Source organism: Myotis myotis, unplaced genomic scaffold (assembly GCF_014108235.1).
Source record: "Myotis myotis isolate mMyoMyo1 unplaced genomic scaffold, mMyoMyo1.p scaffold_m19_p_5, whole genome shotgun sequence".
Classification (NCBI taxonomy): domain Eukaryota; kingdom Metazoa; phylum Chordata; class Mammalia; order Chiroptera; family Vespertilionidae; genus Myotis; species Myotis myotis.
The window spans coordinates 55730028-55748107 of NW_023416357.1; the positions used below are offsets into that span (position 1 = coordinate 55730028).

Genomic DNA, 18080 nt, shown 5'->3' on the forward strand with positions numbered 1-18080 from the left:
CTCTTTATTATTATATAAATAAACTGTTTTAATCTCTATCTGGCAAGATATTGGCCTTTTTTTTGCAACCAGATAGGATTTTCAACCTATAGTCTTCACTAGAAAATGAAAGCCAGAGATCTGCTGAAGATAAAGGTTGACCTGGTCCTTTTTGTTTTAACCAAGATAAATAGCAAAAGAAAGGTGGTATCTAAATCCTGCACAGCTGTATAGTTCCTTCTTGCATTAACCTAGTTATTTCCCCAACAAATAACCTGTTTTTGTCTTCAGCAAAAATCTCTGGGTCGATTCTGATTTGCTGGTGATGAATGTCAGTGGAACATGCCACAGGTACCTAAAAGAAAGGAGGATGAATTGCTCATTTGTTGATTCAACTGAACAAGCAGTTATTAATCACCTATCACGTGCCAGGCACTGGCTAGTCTAAGAAAGAATGGCACCAAAGCTGCTATAGCCAAGAGATCAAAACAGCCCTATCCTGTTTTTCAGGCACTATTCATCCTCCTCGGGCTCCTTAAGTAGAGTTAGGAATTTGGGCTCAAGCGAGCCCTGACAGCATTTACAGTGATTGGCTGGGAGCTCACAGGGCCGAACTTAAAAACCGTGACCACTAGTAATGGCACAAATTGACATCATGTGCCTCCTAAATCATACACTAAGAAGAACACATCACTTCTATGGAATTCCTACTAATGATGCAAAACCTGAATCTGATCATGAAGAAATAGCAGAGAACCAAGCTGGAGGACATTCCATAATATAACTGACCTGTACTCTTCAAAAATGTCAAGGTCAAAAAAGACAAAGACTGAGGAGCAGTTTCAGGGAAAAGGACTAAAGAAATGTGACCATTAACACAATGTGACCCTAATACTGAATCCTGCCTGAACCAGAATAATTTTTCTTTTGCTACAAAGACATTATTAGGACAATTGGAAAAACTTAAATAAGGTTTAGATTAAATAATAGCATTTCATCAAATTTATTTCATAATTGTGATAACTGTGCTACAGTTTATATAAGTGAATGTTCTTGTATTTTAGAAAATACCATACTAAAGGATTTTGAGGTGAAGGGGAAATTACTGTCAAACAGGGGAAAGCCATATGTATAATATACACACATATATATGGCATATATGAAGAGAGAGAGAAATATAGAGAAAGCATATCTTGACAAAGAGAGAGAGAAACGTGGCAAGAAGTTAACATTATATCTGGGTTAAAATATATGGGAATTCTTTGCACTCTTCTTACAACTTCTGTATTAAGTGTAAAATTCTTTTGAAACAAAACATTTTTAAAATAGTGTCCATCTAGGGCCAGTCAAGCTGCAGTGCGTTATTTCCAGTGGTGTCCTTCTGTCCTGTTAAGCTGGCAAACAAGTTCCAGGATCCAACTCAGACTTTCCAAAGAAAAGAATTGAGTCTCTCCTAATTCCCAATAATTTCCAGGCACCTTTGTAATTTAGTGACAGTTTCTTAGAGCTTATTTCAAGCCAACAACTGGACATTAGCATCCTATCAAAGTATAAAACATGTTAATTATACATCATCAGCTTCACCAAGAGGAACCAAGGTTTAGAGCCACCTTCATCCTCTTGGGGAGATGGTGGTGTATAAATCAACTTCATAGGATATGCAGATTTGATTGAAATTGCTAAATACCTTTAGCAATAAAGGTAAGGGCACTCTTTCAAAAACAAGGTTTTATCCTACAAGGCAGATGTTACGGAAGCAACCAAATGCGTTTTCCTCAGGGACCCTTACCCAGATTCTGGGCTGCCTTCAGAGCCTTTCATATAGTGCTCTTGCTTCAGGTGGACATTCCTCCCTTTCACTGTGACGGTTATCAGGGGGAAGCCCTTCTGCAGCGTCCAGGTGTTCATCATGGTTTTCACATCAAGGCCTTCCTGTTGCCAGTGCTGGTTGACACAGAAAAACACAGATGCATGACCCACTTAGATCCAACTAAGAAAAGACGGAACCCAAGCTTTTGCTCACACACGGAGCTGCTATCCGTGGCCACCTCCCCTAAGAAGCTCCTTCTCATCCCTCCTCCGCTCCCAGCCCCTGCCCTGCTCCCTTCCCCACGGTCTCCAACCACAGCATGTGGTCCATGAAAGCACTGACAGTTACTTCCCGTTCTCTTTCTCTACACATGTGTGTCTTGAGAACAGCTACCATATCTGGTTCTACTGGGCATGCCTTGGGCGTGGCACCAGGCACAAAGTAGGCATGTGCATGAGTGAATGAATGAATGTAGAGGAGGGAAAGTGGCCAGGTGTCCCACACCTACAGAATAATGCTGGCTCCCAGATAAGCAGGTGGGGAAAAGTGTTCGAGAGCCTGTACTTCCAAAACCCAAAGCGGTAACACTCAGATGGCCCACACTCCACAAGCAACCATGAACTCAAAAGAGGATGTTTTCTTTGATACTAAGAAAAGCTTTTAAGAAATATTTAAAACTTAGTAAAAGGATAAAATATGCTACAGAACTAATCCACAAACTTCTGAAGAGAGCTGCGTCTAAAAACAAAAAAGCCAAGAAAATAAAAATAGGATGGATGAAATTCTGTTAACTCTCCAGACTAACCCACAGCTGCCTAGGAAAATAGTCCACAAGTCCAGATAAGCAGAGATGTAGGCTGTTCTGTGATTCAGATTTTTTTTTTTTTGAATTCTTTATAGCTTATTGGTTAAAAACACAAGTTAGAACTAAATTCAAATCCCAGCTCTGCAATCTACTCACCACATGCCTTTGGATTTCATATTCACATCTGTAAAAATAGGGATAACAGTGCCCCACTCATGGGCTGACGGTGAAGAGTAAAGGCGATAATGCACATAAGTGCTTAGCACGTGCCTGACGCAGAGTCAGGGCTCAGGAATGCTCGATGCCATCATGTTTCCTCCCAAATGAAGAGCTCTGGAAATGATCGACACAGCCTGACTGATAAAGCCCTACCTCTCACAGAAACCTGTTATAAATTCACTGCTTTACAGGGTGAAGCCGAAGAAATTAGTATCAGTGAGACGTGTTACCAAAGAAGGCTGTGCGACCCCCTTGTGTAGATAACTCTTTAAAAATTGTAAAAGGCTGTCAGTCTGGTATGGTTTAAATGCAATCCTATCAAGAGCGAGGGTGATATAATCGAGGACCTCAGAGAGCCTGGCACAGAGCCGACCTTCAAAGGCTGTGGTGGAAAAGAATGCGAAGAGGGGTGCTATGTACAGATGTAAAAACTTACTGAGGATGAAGATGAATGTTGACCCCGAGAGCAAAAGCCCTCCATCCTTTGTGTGCTGTCCGTAGGGCAAATCTAAAAACCGAAAATATACACGTCACTCTCAGGCAGGCCTGTAGAAAACCCTCATGATTCTTCTCAGAGGGATTAATATGATGCAGAAAAAAACAAACACCCAAAATGATAATAAGCCTGTCAATCCCAAGCGCAGAGATACACAAAAACATACTCACACTTGCCATACTGTTCCACAGGTCCTCGTTCTTTGTGTTTTTATAACTATACGTCTGGAGATAACGTACAATACCATGTTTAAATGTATCGGCACTAAGATAATCTCTTAGCATATTCAGAATACAAGATCCCTGAAAAAACAAACAATATAAATAAAAAGTGCTAACTATACTTCCTCAATCTAATCCACCATCACACTTTATTTTGGAATAATTCTTTTAAAAGTCTCCTTTTCTGGAAGAATTTCCTAGGTCCTTTCAAAGTAGAGGTAGTCTCCCTCTCCCTTTGGCTCTAGGGAATGATAGGGTCACAAGATAGGCAAAGCTTGGATCCCTGAATGTCTACATAAAGTGTATATCCCTGCCAACAGGACTGGTACTTATTTTATTATTGAGATACTAGAGGCCCGGTGCATGAAATTTGTGCACGGGTAGGGTCCCTAGGCCTGGCTGGCAATCAGGGCCTGTCGGGGCCTTCTGGCTGCCAGCCAGGGCCTTCCTTCGTTTCGCGCCACCCCCTGGTGGTCAGCACACGTCACAGTGAGCAACTGAACTTCCGGTCTCCCAGTCGAACTCCCAAGGGGACACTTTGCATATTAGCCTTTTATATATATTGAAGAAGATAATGACATAGCATTATATTAGTTTCAGGTGTACAACATGATGTGATATTTGTATATTGCAAAATAATCACAATAAGTCTAGTAAACATTAACACATATAGTTACAAAATTATCTTCTTTGATGAAGACTTAAGATCTACTGTTAGCAACTTTCAAATATGCAGTACATTATTAACTACTGTCACCAAGCTGTGTATTACATCTCATGATGTTTTTATAATTATAAGTGCATACCTCCTGACTCCCTTCATCTATTTTGCCCAGCACCCCTCCCCCATCTCTGGCAGCCACCAATTTGTTCTCTATGAGCTTGGTTGTTTTTGTTTTTTATTTTAAAGATTCCACATACAAGTGAGATCATAAAGCATTTGTCTCTCACTTATTTCCTTAACACAAAACCCTGAAGGTCCATCTATGTCAGAAATCGCAAGATTTTCTTTTTACGGCTGAATAATATTCCACACACACACACACACACACACACACACACACACACACACATACTAGAGGCCCGGTGCATGAAATCCATACACAGGTAGGGTCCCTAGGCCTGGCTGGCGATCAGGGCCAGCCAGGGCTTTCCTTCTCCCAGCTGCTGGCCAGGGCCTTCCTTCATTCCACACTGCCCTCCGGTGGTCAGCACATATCATAGCAAGTGGTCGAACTCCTGGTCAGTTGAACTCCCGAGAGGACAATTTGCATATTAGGCTTTTATTATCTATATATATAAAAGCCTAAGCGATCATTAAGACTGGTTGGCCAGTCACTATGACGTGCACAGACCACCAGGGAACAGACGCTCAATGCAGAAGCTGCCCCCGGGTGGTCAGTGCACTCCCACAGCCAACCTCCCACAGCCAGCCAACCTCCCACGGTCCCTCCCCACAGCTGGCCGGCCCTGATCAGATCCAAGTGGGACTGGGCGAGACAGACCTGATCAGTCCCGATCACTGGCCAGGCTGAGGGGCCCCACCCGGGCACAAATTCCTGTACCGGGCCTCTAGTATAGAATATGTGTGTGTGTGTGTGTGTGTGTGTGTGTGTGTGTGACACACCCTTTATCCATTCATCAATCAAAGGACATTTAGGTTATTTCCTTATCTTGGCTATAGCAAATAATGCTGCAGTGAACATGAGAGCGCATATATCTTTAGTGTTTTCATTTTCTTTGGATAAATACACAAAAGTAAAATTATTGGATCATATGGTAGCTCTATTTTTAATTTTTTGAGGAACCTCTACAGTGTTTTCCACAGTGGCTGCACCAATGTACATTCCCACCAGTATACAAGGGTTCCCTTTCCTCCAAATCCTTGCCAATATTTGTTATTTATCTTTTTCATAGTAGCCATTCTAACAGGTGTGCGGTGATATTTCATTGTGGTTTTGATTTGCATTTCCCTGATAATTAGTGAAGTTCGCATCTTTTCATGTACCTGTTGGCCATCTGTATGTCTTCTTTGTAAAATTTCTATTCAGTTCCTCTGCCCATTTTTTTAAAAAGTTTTTATTGTTGAAAGTATTACAGGTGTCCCATTTTTCCCCCATTGACCCCTTCTAGACTGCGCTCACTCCCCCAAACCCAGCCTTCACCACACTATTGTCTGCCCTTTTTAAAATCAGATTGGTTTTGTTACTGAGTTGTAAAAGTCCTTTATATATTTTATATTCTAACCTCTTATTAGATACATGATTTGCAAATATTTTTCCCATTCTATATGTGGCCTTTTCATTTTGTTTCTTCTGCTGTGCAGAAGCTTTTTAGTTTACTGTAGTCCTACTTGTTTGTTTTTGCTTTTGTTGCTTGTACTTTTGGTGTCAAGTACAAAAAAAAACATTGCCATGATCCATGTCAGGGAGCTCTCCCCATAGGTTTTCTTTAAAGATTTCTACACTTAAGGTCTTACGTTTAAGTCTTTAATCCATTTTGTGTTAATTTTTGTGAATGGTATAAGATATGGGTCCAGTTTTCCCAACACCATTTATTAAAGGGACTGTCCTTTCCCAATTGTATATTCTTGGCTCCTTTATCATAAATCGACCAACCACTTATGTGTACTTTATTTCTGGACTCTCTATTCTGTTCCATTGATCTATGTGTTTGTTTATACCTGGGTTTGTTTGTGTTGGTTTTTGTTTTTGTTTTTTATCTCCCCTGCACTATTACAAAAACATCCAAGCAAGAAATACTTTTCTGTTTGCTGCAAACAAAACAACAGCCAAGCACAATGATAAATGACACATTTTCCGCCTCAGTGAGAAGACAACAGAAATGGTGACATTGGGAGGGAAAGTGGAAAAGCAGAAACCTGGCCTCATAAAGGAGCCATCATTTAGCTGCAGCCTATGTTGCCAAGGGAAGGAGATACAGGCCCCGTGTAACCAGAAGCCTCCTCGCCTCCCCCAAGGACATGAATTTCCAACTTACAACATTTATAATTAAAGTAAATAAAGCATTTACCAAAATTTAATCTTTAGAATTATGAGACAAATCTGCAAGTTAGATCTAAATGGGTGAATTCCAGCCAGCCCAGGTCAGAACAGAAGGTGTTAATCCGGATTGCTCCTTATGAAGGGACAGTCACCCCACAACCCTAGTGATAACCACTCCACCCCAGTATTTATAAATTTTAGTGTCCAAACTGCACCCTGATAGTCCATTTTTACCTTATCATAAGAAACCTCATCAAACATCTCCCGAATCTGAGCAGGATTCTCCACATGTGTGGACACAGGGTGTGAAGAATTCAATGCGTCTACCTCCATTGCATCAAAACACTTGCCAAGGAAATAATCTTCCTATTGAGACAGAACAAAGACACATCAGTTATGATTTACATGTAGATGAAAAATATAAAAGGAGGATAGCTTGATCTGGGGAAACAGATTTATACTTCAAATTTCTGATTTATACAAATTTAGACTTCAAATACTTTAATATAGTCTATATTTCTAGAGTTTACAAAATAAAATTACTATTTCTTATAAAGAGCATCCAAGAAACAATGGTTTTAGGTAAACATTTTAGATTTCCCTCATCTTAAATATTTACTTATCACTTTATAATAAAGAAAGGTTTGTATTAACTTAAAAACAAACCATTATGCCTATAGCCAAACAAAACAAGAAACTGAAACGTATAATAATTTCAACATTTCCAATCAGCCTATATTATTTTAAAGCAAAGAAATCTGGCTTTAAACACATGCAGTGAAAGAAAAATAATGGAAGAGGACAAATTCCAACTATAACCTAATTATTAAGGCCTATTAACCAATAGAATAATACGCCTACCTAATCATTTTTAAAGATTATGTGGAAACAGACAAACATTTATTATCTATTATAGTGTAATAATTTTAACTATGTATAAATTATGTGTATAGAAGATGAAAATAGAAAATGAATATGAACCATTGAAATCATTATAGAAGGATAAAGAATTTTTTTTACAAATTTTACATAGTTTTTTAAAAATTTTCACAAGTTAAACATGTGACTTTTAAGATAAACATGTAGAGGTTCCAAAGCATTAAATCTGTGACCCATGAGTCTAGGTTCACATATAATCAAGTGTGCAGTTACCTTAAGCATAATTTATTTGATTTGGCAAGTAGAATTCTACTGAAATAATAGCAATCTGTACCTAATACTTCTTCAGAGAGCAACCTGATGGTTGGGGAAATGATACAGAACAGACAGGATGTCATTATTTCTAGTTCTCTGATATTAAGGGAGGACAAAATTTAGTGCAATTTCACAACAATCATAGATTCACAATTTATTTGGAAATAAGCACTTGTGATCTATATCTCAAAAGTTCACTAGCATTTTGGGAACATGATTCATATATAAACCCCCAAGGAAGTTATTAATCTATGAATTCTGTCATCAAAGCTCAGTAACTATTTTCCAGAAACATTGAACAAAACAACAGATTAACCTAAAATGTAAAAAATAATAATTCATAATAATAAGTAAATACTTCTTACAACTTTCAGTTCTGGATGAGTTTCACGGACAGACACAAACTCCATAAACTTGGCAAATCCCTCATTGAGCCAAAGATCATTCCACCATTCCATAGTGACCAGGTTCCCAAACCACTGGAAGGAAAAACATTCCCCAGATTATTCACACACTTCTATGGGGACTGGCTTATTTACACAGCCATAAACATAAAGCCTTCAGAAGGAAATATATGGTACCGGTGTAATGTCCATCATATGGATGTTAACATAGTCACGGAACTCATATTTTACCAAAAGAAAAACATTTTAATATGCATTATAAAACATGGCATCTAGTGCTTTAAAGAAATCATTTTTCTTATAGAAAAAAAAAGACAAAGTAGCATTATCCCTACAAGATATGAACAGCCTCATACATCCCATGAAAGCAATTCAGACGCGGTTTACACTATTTAAGGAGTGTGAGTGGGCTTTTGTACCTGGTGGGCGAGCTCATGGGACACAGTCATCGTGATGCCAAGCTTACTTGATGCAGAAGACTTTTCCGCATCAAACAAGAGAGCAGATTCCCGATAGGTGGTCAGTCCCCAGTTTTCCATCGCACCAGACTGAAAGTCAGGAATCGCAGCAAGATCTTGGGGTGGAAGCAAGAAAAATATATTCAAAAGCTACACATTTTCCAAATACCCTACCTTTCAGAATGAACAGATGTAGTCATCAAAAGGAAGTCTAGGCTGCCCGTGCGGACTCATGGAGTTCTAGACTGGAAGACCCTTTCACAATGGAGAAAAGGTGCCTGGTGGCTCAGTCATTTTGCTACCATGACAAAGTTGGACTCGGGTCTCTGGCCTCCTGACTCCATTTCTAACTTTCTGACAAGGAGTTTAGGATTGAATGATTTTAACAATTGACTCAATAATCCACTCTACTTTGAATTCCCAAGATCTCCATACACCTAAAAACCTCAAACACAAAATAATTTTAAGGGGTCTTATAAGAAAATGCACATTTTCCTCTGCTGTGTAAATTCATTCATTCAAAATATATGTTTTTTAGCATCTTATCCGTTCCTATCAAGTATGTGCCAATAATGGAAAAAGTGCAGCCTTTGCATTTTGCTGTCTGCCCACAGATATGGTTGGGTTTCCTCTTTGAAGTCCAAAGGTGAAATTACTTCCATGCCAGGTGCCTCAGGAACTGTATCAAGATCTGCTTTTACTATCACTAGTTTACTGAATAGATCAGGGGTGAGTAGGATCAACCCAATGGTTGACACCTGCCAGGGTTTTAAAGCCTTGAGGGACTGGCAAGATAACCACAGGGATGCTAATTAGGGGGATATTGTCTATGGCTGGGGTTATCAAATGCCATAGTTTGTAATATCTGCAAAATCTCTACCTTGTTTGGGTAAGGGATACGGGATGCTAAAATAATCCTCATAAAATTCCAGAAGAGTCACCGCAGCATCCAGCGCATAGTCTGCCTGGCTGATCTTGTCTGGCACGGCATACACGGACACCTGAGGAGAAAGGCATATGGACGTTACTCAAATGCCATCGTGGCTGCTCTCCACCCCTGCACGTGTTTAACAGCCTCATATTGTGAATATGGCTGCCAATACCAAAGAAAGCAACTGGAAGTTCTATTTCTCGTATTAACGCTGACTGTTCCTGATCAACTCCCCTTCTGAAAGCAACTACAAAGGCTGGGTAACATACACAACAAGGTCTCCTTACATGTTCTCATGAGACAGTCATAAACACAACTTAGAGGCCCGAAGTGAAGCAACAGTAAGACCCTCAAAAGACAGAACAATGCCGCCAGCTTTTGCCCTATACACTAGCCCAATACAGAGAGATTTGAGCCTTTGTTTTCATGCAATTGAAAGACTCAGGGGATAGGAGACAACGTCCAAAGCCTGTTTAAGATGGTCGGTGTAACAGGAGACGTGCCTCAGCAAAAGGCTGCACCCTGAAGGACGTGCCCTTTCTGTGAGCGAACCAGAAATAACCACCCCTTCCTCAAGAAGAGTGCATTGAAAAAATATGGTTTTCAATCTTTGCTACTATATGGAGAAATTGAACTAAAAGCCAACCTTCATGCTGTTTAACAGTTAGATTCGCAATAACCAGATGGTCCAAAAACCCAAAGCCAGTAATTCAATTTAAAGTGCCGCCCAAAGTGCTTCCAGTCACCTGACAAGAGCAAACCCAAATTCTCTCTGGAAGAACCCACCTCTGACTCAGGCAATACAAGTTCACAGGCATAATCCACAATATATACAAAGGAACAAGACACCGTGAGGAAGAGCCAGCACAAACCATAAACCACAGAACCAGATACACAAAGACTCTAGCCATGACAATTACTACGGAGTACAAAACATGCGTTTATGCGTTTAAAGAAATAAGAGGACTAAAAATACTAGTATGTAAAAGGGATTCTGGGACCCAGTTCTAATGTAGAGGTGTGTGAGGAATTGCAAGGGGGTTGTAGGGGGAGTTTCCCCCACATTACCAAGCAATTCTCCAACACCAGCTGGGTGTCCTACAATTCTACTCAATTCTGACACTAACTAGAGATAGCGTCCAATTCCACAGTTTAAGGGTTCAGCCCTACGTGACTGCCCCCCATTCCCACCTCAGATGCCAGTCCAAAGTCCAGGTTGTCAGCTATGCCTCTGACTAGCGGATATGAATTGGAGGTTTCATCACCCCCTCCTTGGGTTTGCTTAATTTGCTAGAGTGGTTCACAATCCAGAAGTTGACTTACTAGATTACTGGTTCACCGTAGAAGGATATAGCTCAGCAGTCACATGGAAGAGGTACGTAGGACAAGGTACAGGGGAAGGGTACCAAGCTTCAGTGCCCCCTCCTAGCATGGTGCCCTCCCAGCACATCCACATGTTCCCAACCTGGAAGCTCTCTGACCCCCGTCCTGCGGGTTTGGTGGAGGCACGGACACAGGCAAAGCTGATTAAATCATCCTCTATTGGGGCTGGAGCTCAATCTCCAGCAGAGGTCAGGGGAGGGGATTGCAAGTTCCAACCTCCAATCGCCTGGTTGATTCCTGGCAGCCAGCCCCCATCCTTAAGTTACCTAGGGGCTTTCCAAAGGTCACTTCATTAGCAAAACAAGAGACACCTTAATCACTCCCTTAGCTTAGGAAACTCAAGGGTTTTCGCAGTTCACTGCCAGAATCGGGAGGAAGACAAAATATGTATTTCTTATTATAAACCACAGTATCACAGTAGAGAAGAGACCTTATAAAAAGATTCATAAATGATTCACAAAAGAGGGCAACTCAATGAGTGGGTGTTTTTGTTGGTAGTTTCCCTGCTGAATTTAATTGCTCCCTACATCCAAGTCTCAGCATCACCTCCAAATCCCAAGTGGTGGTATTTCCACAAGGAGAAGCAGCCTCAGCCCTGATAGGCACAAAAGGCAATTTAACAGAGAAACCTAACTGCCCAGGCCTCAGTGAAAACCAGTACAAATAAAGGAGCTATCTCGAAATCAAGTGTCCTGCAGCTCCTTGCCGAAAAACGGATTTGCATTCAGTGTCACAGGAAAGTTGTATGGATTGTTCACTACCCAATGGTACCCAGCCAAGGAGTGAGTGCTCCTTGAAACGAGAATTTTTTTCTCCAGTATTCCAGTATTCCCTAGCCCAGTGGTCAGCAAACTGCGGGCCCTTGAGTGTGGCTCTTCCACAAAATACCACGTGCAGGCGCGCACGTACAGTGTGATTGAAACTTCGTGGCCACACTCAAAGGGCCAAAGAGCTGCATGTGGCTCGCGAGCCACAGTTTGCCGACCACTGCCCTGGCCCAACGGCTCTCTCCAGAGCCATTTAATACTCCAAGCTGACTGCTCTTTCTTCCTTCCAGAAATCACCTGCTCAGATAGTCAGTGGCATTCATTTCCAAACTGCAGAAAGTTATAGCCAGGGTCATGTCCAACTAACACACTTTACAGACGTATAAACCAGTCCCAAAGGGAGGGAGGCGGGCCAAGGTCAGAGAGCCAGTCAGCGGTGGGGCCAGGACAGCCGTGGGCAAACTACGGCCCGCGGGTCGGATCCGGCCCGTTTGAAATGAATAAAACTAAAAAAAAAAAAAAAGACCGTACCCTTTTATGTAATGATGCTTACTTTGAATTTATATTAGTTCACACAAACACTCCATCCATGCTTTTGTTCCGGCCCTCCGGTCCAGTTTAAGAACCCATTGTGGCCCTAGAATCAAAAAGTTTGCCCACCCCTGGGCCAGGACCATGACGCACGCCAGGCCAAGCTTCTCCACATGTTTGTGTGATTAGAACCTCACTGTAAATACGAGCATCTGTGACAGGAGGATCACCCACCCTGGTGTGCCCCTGACTGCGGGGTTCCCAGGATGTGATTTCCAGTTTAAAACCAGGACAGTCCCAGGCAGACCAGGACCAGGTGGACCCCACGTAACAATCACAGGTTCACCTTGACTCCGCTCTTGGTCATCTTGCTGACAGACTTAAAGTCTGAAATAATGAAGGCCACGAGGTAGGTGCTCATCTTGACGGTGACATCAAAATGGTCTTCTATGAGTCCTTCAGCAATGGTCACGGATTTAACCTAAAACCAGAATAACTTCCATCATCAAATAATCCAATTTTATAATTTCCTACCAGACATATTGAAAGTATATGGCAAGACATTTGTGTAATTATTTTAAAATTTCTCTTTCCAATATTCGATTGTAATTTAGGTATCAATGAAACCAAAACGTGGGGGTTTTGAGTCCACGTTCATTGTCTCATGAAATTGAAAAATGAAGTCGTGGGCAAAAATGGTTAGTGGAACCGAAGATGAGTGAGAGAAGCCAGTCCTGGAAGAGGTGCAGCTGGGGTGCCAGGAGCAGGCCAGCATCCAGAGCTTCCCTTCCACCTTACAGTCGGGAGTAGTTCAGCATCCAAGCTAACTGAAGTCCATTAGCCCACGTGTGGAGACCCCATGGCTCATGGCTGTAAGCCACATGGGCAACAGGATGTGCGCTCCCCAACCCGGCCCCCGCCACAGGAACAAACATCAGGAACCCATTGCCTGCTGGGTAAAGGAAAGAGGGGGAGAGGAAGCTCCATGCTTTTGAATTTAGGGGGTGGATACAGCCTTGCTAGCTCCTGATGGTTTTTTCCAAAGAATTCTGCCTTAATAACATTCTTGGGATTAGTTATATGCCTCAGGCTTGGGGTCAGTTATCTGCAAGCTGCCTGTCTTAGCAGCATCCATGCATTTTAAAGTTCACGCCTCTCATTCGCCCTTCCTTCCCCGCCCCGTTGGGGTACCTTAGTAACTCCACCTACTTGCGTTCCCCTCTCTACCTAGCTTCTTTTTGTCTCATTAAGGCCAAACCATTCTATTCAATTTCTTTTTTGAAATATCATTTATATACCATAAAATCCACAATTTTTAAAGTGTAAAATTCAGTGGGTTTTCAAAATTATATTCGGCGTTGTGCGACGATCACCACTTCATCTCTTAAAAATAACCCAGATGACTGCAAACTGACTCATATTTGGTACATGATGATATGGATGGGACAAAGCAAAACTGAGACTGCTGGTTTTGCCAGGATGTAGTCCACTTGTCCTTAAATACAGGTATGAGAATTATCTAGCGGTGTAATGTCTAATTTATTTTCTGCACTGGGCAAGTATGTAACGATTACAAAGCCTAAAATGAGCTTCTGTTTTCTCAAACAAGTAACCCGTGCCTGGGCCTGCCCCGAAAACCTCCTCCAAACTGATTTGCTTCATTGGAATCAGCTGTTCAGTGCACTCAGGAGGCAGCCTAGCAGAGTGGGGTGGGAGGAAGGGAGGTACCTGCTCCCAAAGAAGAAAGTCTAGTACAGTGATGGCGAACCTTTTGAGCTCGGCGTGTCAGCATTTTAAAAAACCCTAACTTAACTCTGGTGCCGTGTCACATGTAGAAATTTTTTGATATTTGCAACCATAGTAAAACAAAGACTTATATTTTTGATATTTATTTTATATATTTAAATGCCATTTAACAAAGAAAAATCAACCAAAAAAATGAGTTCACGTGTCACCTCTGACACGCGTGTCATAGGTTCGCCATCACTGGTCTAGTACCTCCGCCAACAGAAAGCACTGAGCCAGGATTTGGAGAAAGGACCCTCCAAAACTAGCCTGGAGCATTCCATTGTTAACATATGCTTTTTTTCTTTCATCTCATTTCCACCCAATTTCTGGGCTCTGGTCCTTCTTAATATCCACCAGCTGGTCACCCTCTGGTCATTCAAACCCTGATGCTGACAGCCAACCTAGGTTTACACTTGAAGGACCCAAAACTACCTTTTCTTTTTAAAATGCCTTTACCAACCCCTAACCAAAATTTCCATTCCTGATGTTGTCCTAATTACTAAAAAAGTAAGCTAAACTAATAAATGTAATTAACTATTTGCTTTTCTAGCCTCCAAAAAAGATCCTGTGAGTCTCCATTGTCTTTCCCTTCAACTCCAGTCTGCAGCCTGATTCAGACCCCTCCCACTCGGACAGGGGAGGGCTATCCTGCCCAAAGGGCAATATTACATTAGAGCAGCGGTTCTCAACCTGTGGGTCGCGATCCCTTTGGCGGTCGAACGACCCTTTCACAGGGGTCGCCTAAGACCATCCTGAATATCAGATATTTACATTACGATTCATAACAGTAGCAACATTACAGTTATGAAGTAGCAACGAAAATAATTTTATGGTTGGGTCACAACATGAGGAACTGTATTTAAAGGGCCAGAAGGTTGAGAACCACTGCATTAGAGAGTTTCCTATCCTCAAGTGGGTCCTGGATATTCTTGGATTTAGACTCTGGCATCTTCGCAAATCCCTGGGGGCTCCTGGCCTTCACCCTGCAAGCCTACGAATTTCTCCACCAACCTTGTGTAATCAGTCTCTCCTGGCTCCTTTATTCTCTTAAAGCTGTAATTCTCTAATTAGAGAACTCACTCCCATTCCTGAGAGCAATACCATCATATTGGGGGAGAGAACTACGAAAAAGCATGTTCTCTATCTCAAATTTACATATATTAGAAAAATGACAAAATTTTTTCTTATCTTTTCATATATGAATGTGGGGAGGGGGAGACAAAAGTTCTTGCTGGCAGGGATTTTCGGAGAACGCTTTTCATAGGGGACAGTCCTCTATGGGGGGCCTGTCAGAACCTTGTTTGAGGAAGGGACCCTTAAGGTTTGTAGAGGGGATACAGAGTTTTAAAGGTTGAGAAGTACTGTCCTGGAGGCTGGTCTGTGGCACTCTGGGTCCCTTCATGCGAAGATGTTGCACAGGGATAAGGAGGGTCACCTTCCAGGGCTCCCGACAAAGGGTCCACACTGAGTCTCACCCACAGCGAGCCTCTCGGGACAAATACGTGCTTCAGGAGTTGGCGTGCATCTGTTGCAGATGACAGCTCAGCTGATGCTTTTTGCTAAGCTACCAGAATCATAGGACAGTGGCACTTACGTCCTATATTCATTTGGCACAGTCATCTTTCTGGTCACTTTGAAAATCAGAGGAAACACTTCCACATCTGCTTTGAAATTTGAAGAATGATGGTTTCTTTAAAGGAAACTGAGCTATCTATCATTACTAACCTTCAGTACTGTAATGTTCTGAAAAAAATTACTTTTCCCCTTTTTCTATCCGCCCAATTTTGTGCATATGGTTACAAACTACATAGTTAATGTTAAATATAGAAATTATAGAAAATAACTACAGACTAGAAATAGGGCCCTACTTGATAAAGCATGCTCTTTAAAATCCCTTTAAAAGATCATATGAGAAAACGTAAGTGAAACTGCTTTGTGAAGGACCTACATTCATCAGACTGAATCCCTCCTGAAAACACTGATGACCTAGAATGTCACTCTTCCTGAAATCTTGCATGTTTTTAGAGACATTTTTTTCTCTGACTACAAAGAAATGATTGCTTAAAACAAAAGCATAGGCTAGAAATAAAAAGGAAAAGTTAGCTATCTGTCAGGCAATAAAACAAATGAAACAGGGAGCTGAATAACAACTATTGTTGGGGTCACGCAAGTCACAGTGAATCAGTGGGTTTTCCCGTGAGTAGACATGGAGGAGTTCAGGCTCACCAATGGCATATTGGAGATGGCGAGGTGCCTTGGCTCCCTTCTGATCTTGATGGAAAAAGTCGCTTTGAAGGCAGGTTCATCGAAGCAGGGGAAGGCCATTCTGGCTGCAGTAGGTTCAAACTGTGTTGATGCAAGAATCCTAAGATGACAGCAAACAAGATAAAAATCCAGCATGAAGTACCAGGGACTCTAAAATAGGTGTGTGTGAAGGGCGAGCCTTCACCCAATGTGACCGATGTCCTTATAAGAAGTGGAGATTAGGACATAGTCATGTACAGAGGGAAGAGCATGTGAAGATACAGGAGAAGGCAGCCATATGCAAGCCAAGGAAAGAGACTTCAGAAAAAAAAGCAAAAAAAACAACCCTATTGGGCACCTTGATCTCAGACCTCTGGCTTACAGAACTGTGGAAAAATAAATTTCCTTTGTTTAAGACAAATAAAATCAAATCTATATATACCATATAAAAGCCTAAGCGACAGGTTGACCAGTAGCAATGACACGCACTGACCACCAGGGGGCAGACACTCAACACAGGAGCTACCCCCTGGTGGTCAGCATGCTCCCACAGCACAGCAGGAGCACTGCTCAGCTGACCTGGCTCATGGCTGGCGAGTGCAGCTGCGGCAGAGGGAGCCTTTCCCGCAGACACTCCCCCTGCGTGCCCCTCCCCAATCTGGACCAGACCATGGCAGCGGCAGGTGCAGCAGGCCGAGATGAGCGGGAGCTGTGCAGTGCCTGGCCCAGGCTCAGGCTCGGGCTCCTCCCTGACTGCCTACCACTTCTCGCACTACTACATTCCTCAAGGGATGTCGGAGAGCCAGTTTCAGCCCATCCCCGCAGGCCAGGCTGAGGGACCCCACCGCTGCATGAATCCATACACCAGGCCTCTAGTTAAAATCCTATCTAATAAAAGACAAAAAGGGTAATTAACCGTACCTCTGCTACACTTCCCATTGGCTAATCAGGGTGATATGCAAATTAACTGCCAACAAAGATGGCGCCCAGCAGCCACGCAGCTGAAGCAAGCAGGAGGCTTGCTTGCTCCAGTGATGGAGGAAGCCAAGATTCCCTGCCTGCCGCAGCCTGGCTCTGAGCCCGAAAGCAAAAGCTCCAAAAGCAACAAAGTTTCAATTATAGAAGCTAAACAAACTCCAGATACCTGCTTTCAGCCAGCCTCAGCCTCAGAGCTGGGAGGCCAGTGACGGCAACAATATTTCAATTATAGAAGGTAAATAAATCCCAGAATAAAAAAAAAGGAGAGGCTGAGAGCTTCAGTCGCTGGCCAGCCTGAAAACAGCCCTCAGCCCCTCACCCAGACTGGCCAGGCACCCCAGTGGGGACTCCCACCCTGAAGGGTGTGTGACCAGCTGCAAACAGCCATTAGCCCCTCACCCAGGATGGCCAGGCACCCAAGCGGGACCCCCCACCCTGATCCGGGACACCCTTCAAGGCAAACCAGCCAGTCCCCACCTGTGCACCAGGCCTCTATCCTGGTGTAAAAGGGTAATATGAAAACTGACCCTAACAGCAGAAAGACTGGGAATAATGACCTGTCACTATGACACACACTGACCACCAGGGGGCAGATGCCCCCTGGTGGTCAGTGCGCTCCCACATGGGGGAGCTCTACTCAGCCACAAGCCAGGCTGATGGCTGTCAGTACAGCAGTGGTGGTGGGAGCCTCTCCTGCCTCCTCAGCAGCGCTAAGGATGTCTGACTGCAGCTTAGGCCTGCTCCCCACTGGCAAGTGGACATCCCCCGAGGGCTGCCAGGCTGCCAGAGGGATGTCTGATTGCCATCTTAGGCCCAATCCCCCAGGGAGCAAGCCTAAGCCAGCAGGTGGTCACCCCCGAGGGGTCC

At 42.8% G+C, this 18080-nt stretch overlaps 1 protein-coding gene across 3 annotated transcripts in view; it reads right to left on the reverse strand.

The window, feature by feature from the left end:
* The window catches only part of ERAP1 (endoplasmic reticulum aminopeptidase 1), a 36752-nt gene that overhangs the window by 10543 nt on the left and 8129 nt on the right, over positions 1-18080 (reverse strand). For all 3 annotated transcript variants that reach the window (XM_036308272.1, XM_036308274.1, XM_036308273.1), the window contains exons 3-12: positions 16218-16356; positions 12550-12684; positions 9472-9592; positions 8553-8707; positions 8095-8208; positions 6770-6901; positions 3480-3611; positions 3250-3321; positions 1769-1923; positions 255-334 (exon numbers count right to left, since the gene is read on the reverse strand). In XM_036308272.1, coding sequence (XP_036164165.1) covers positions 255-334; positions 1769-1923; positions 3250-3321; positions 3480-3611; positions 6770-6901; positions 8095-8208; positions 8553-8707; positions 9472-9592; positions 12550-12684; positions 16218-16356 — 1235 coding nt within the window. The remainder of the gene's footprint in view (positions 1-254; positions 335-1768; positions 1924-3249; positions 3322-3479; positions 3612-6769; positions 6902-8094; positions 8209-8552; positions 8708-9471; positions 9593-12549; positions 12685-16217; positions 16357-18080) is intronic.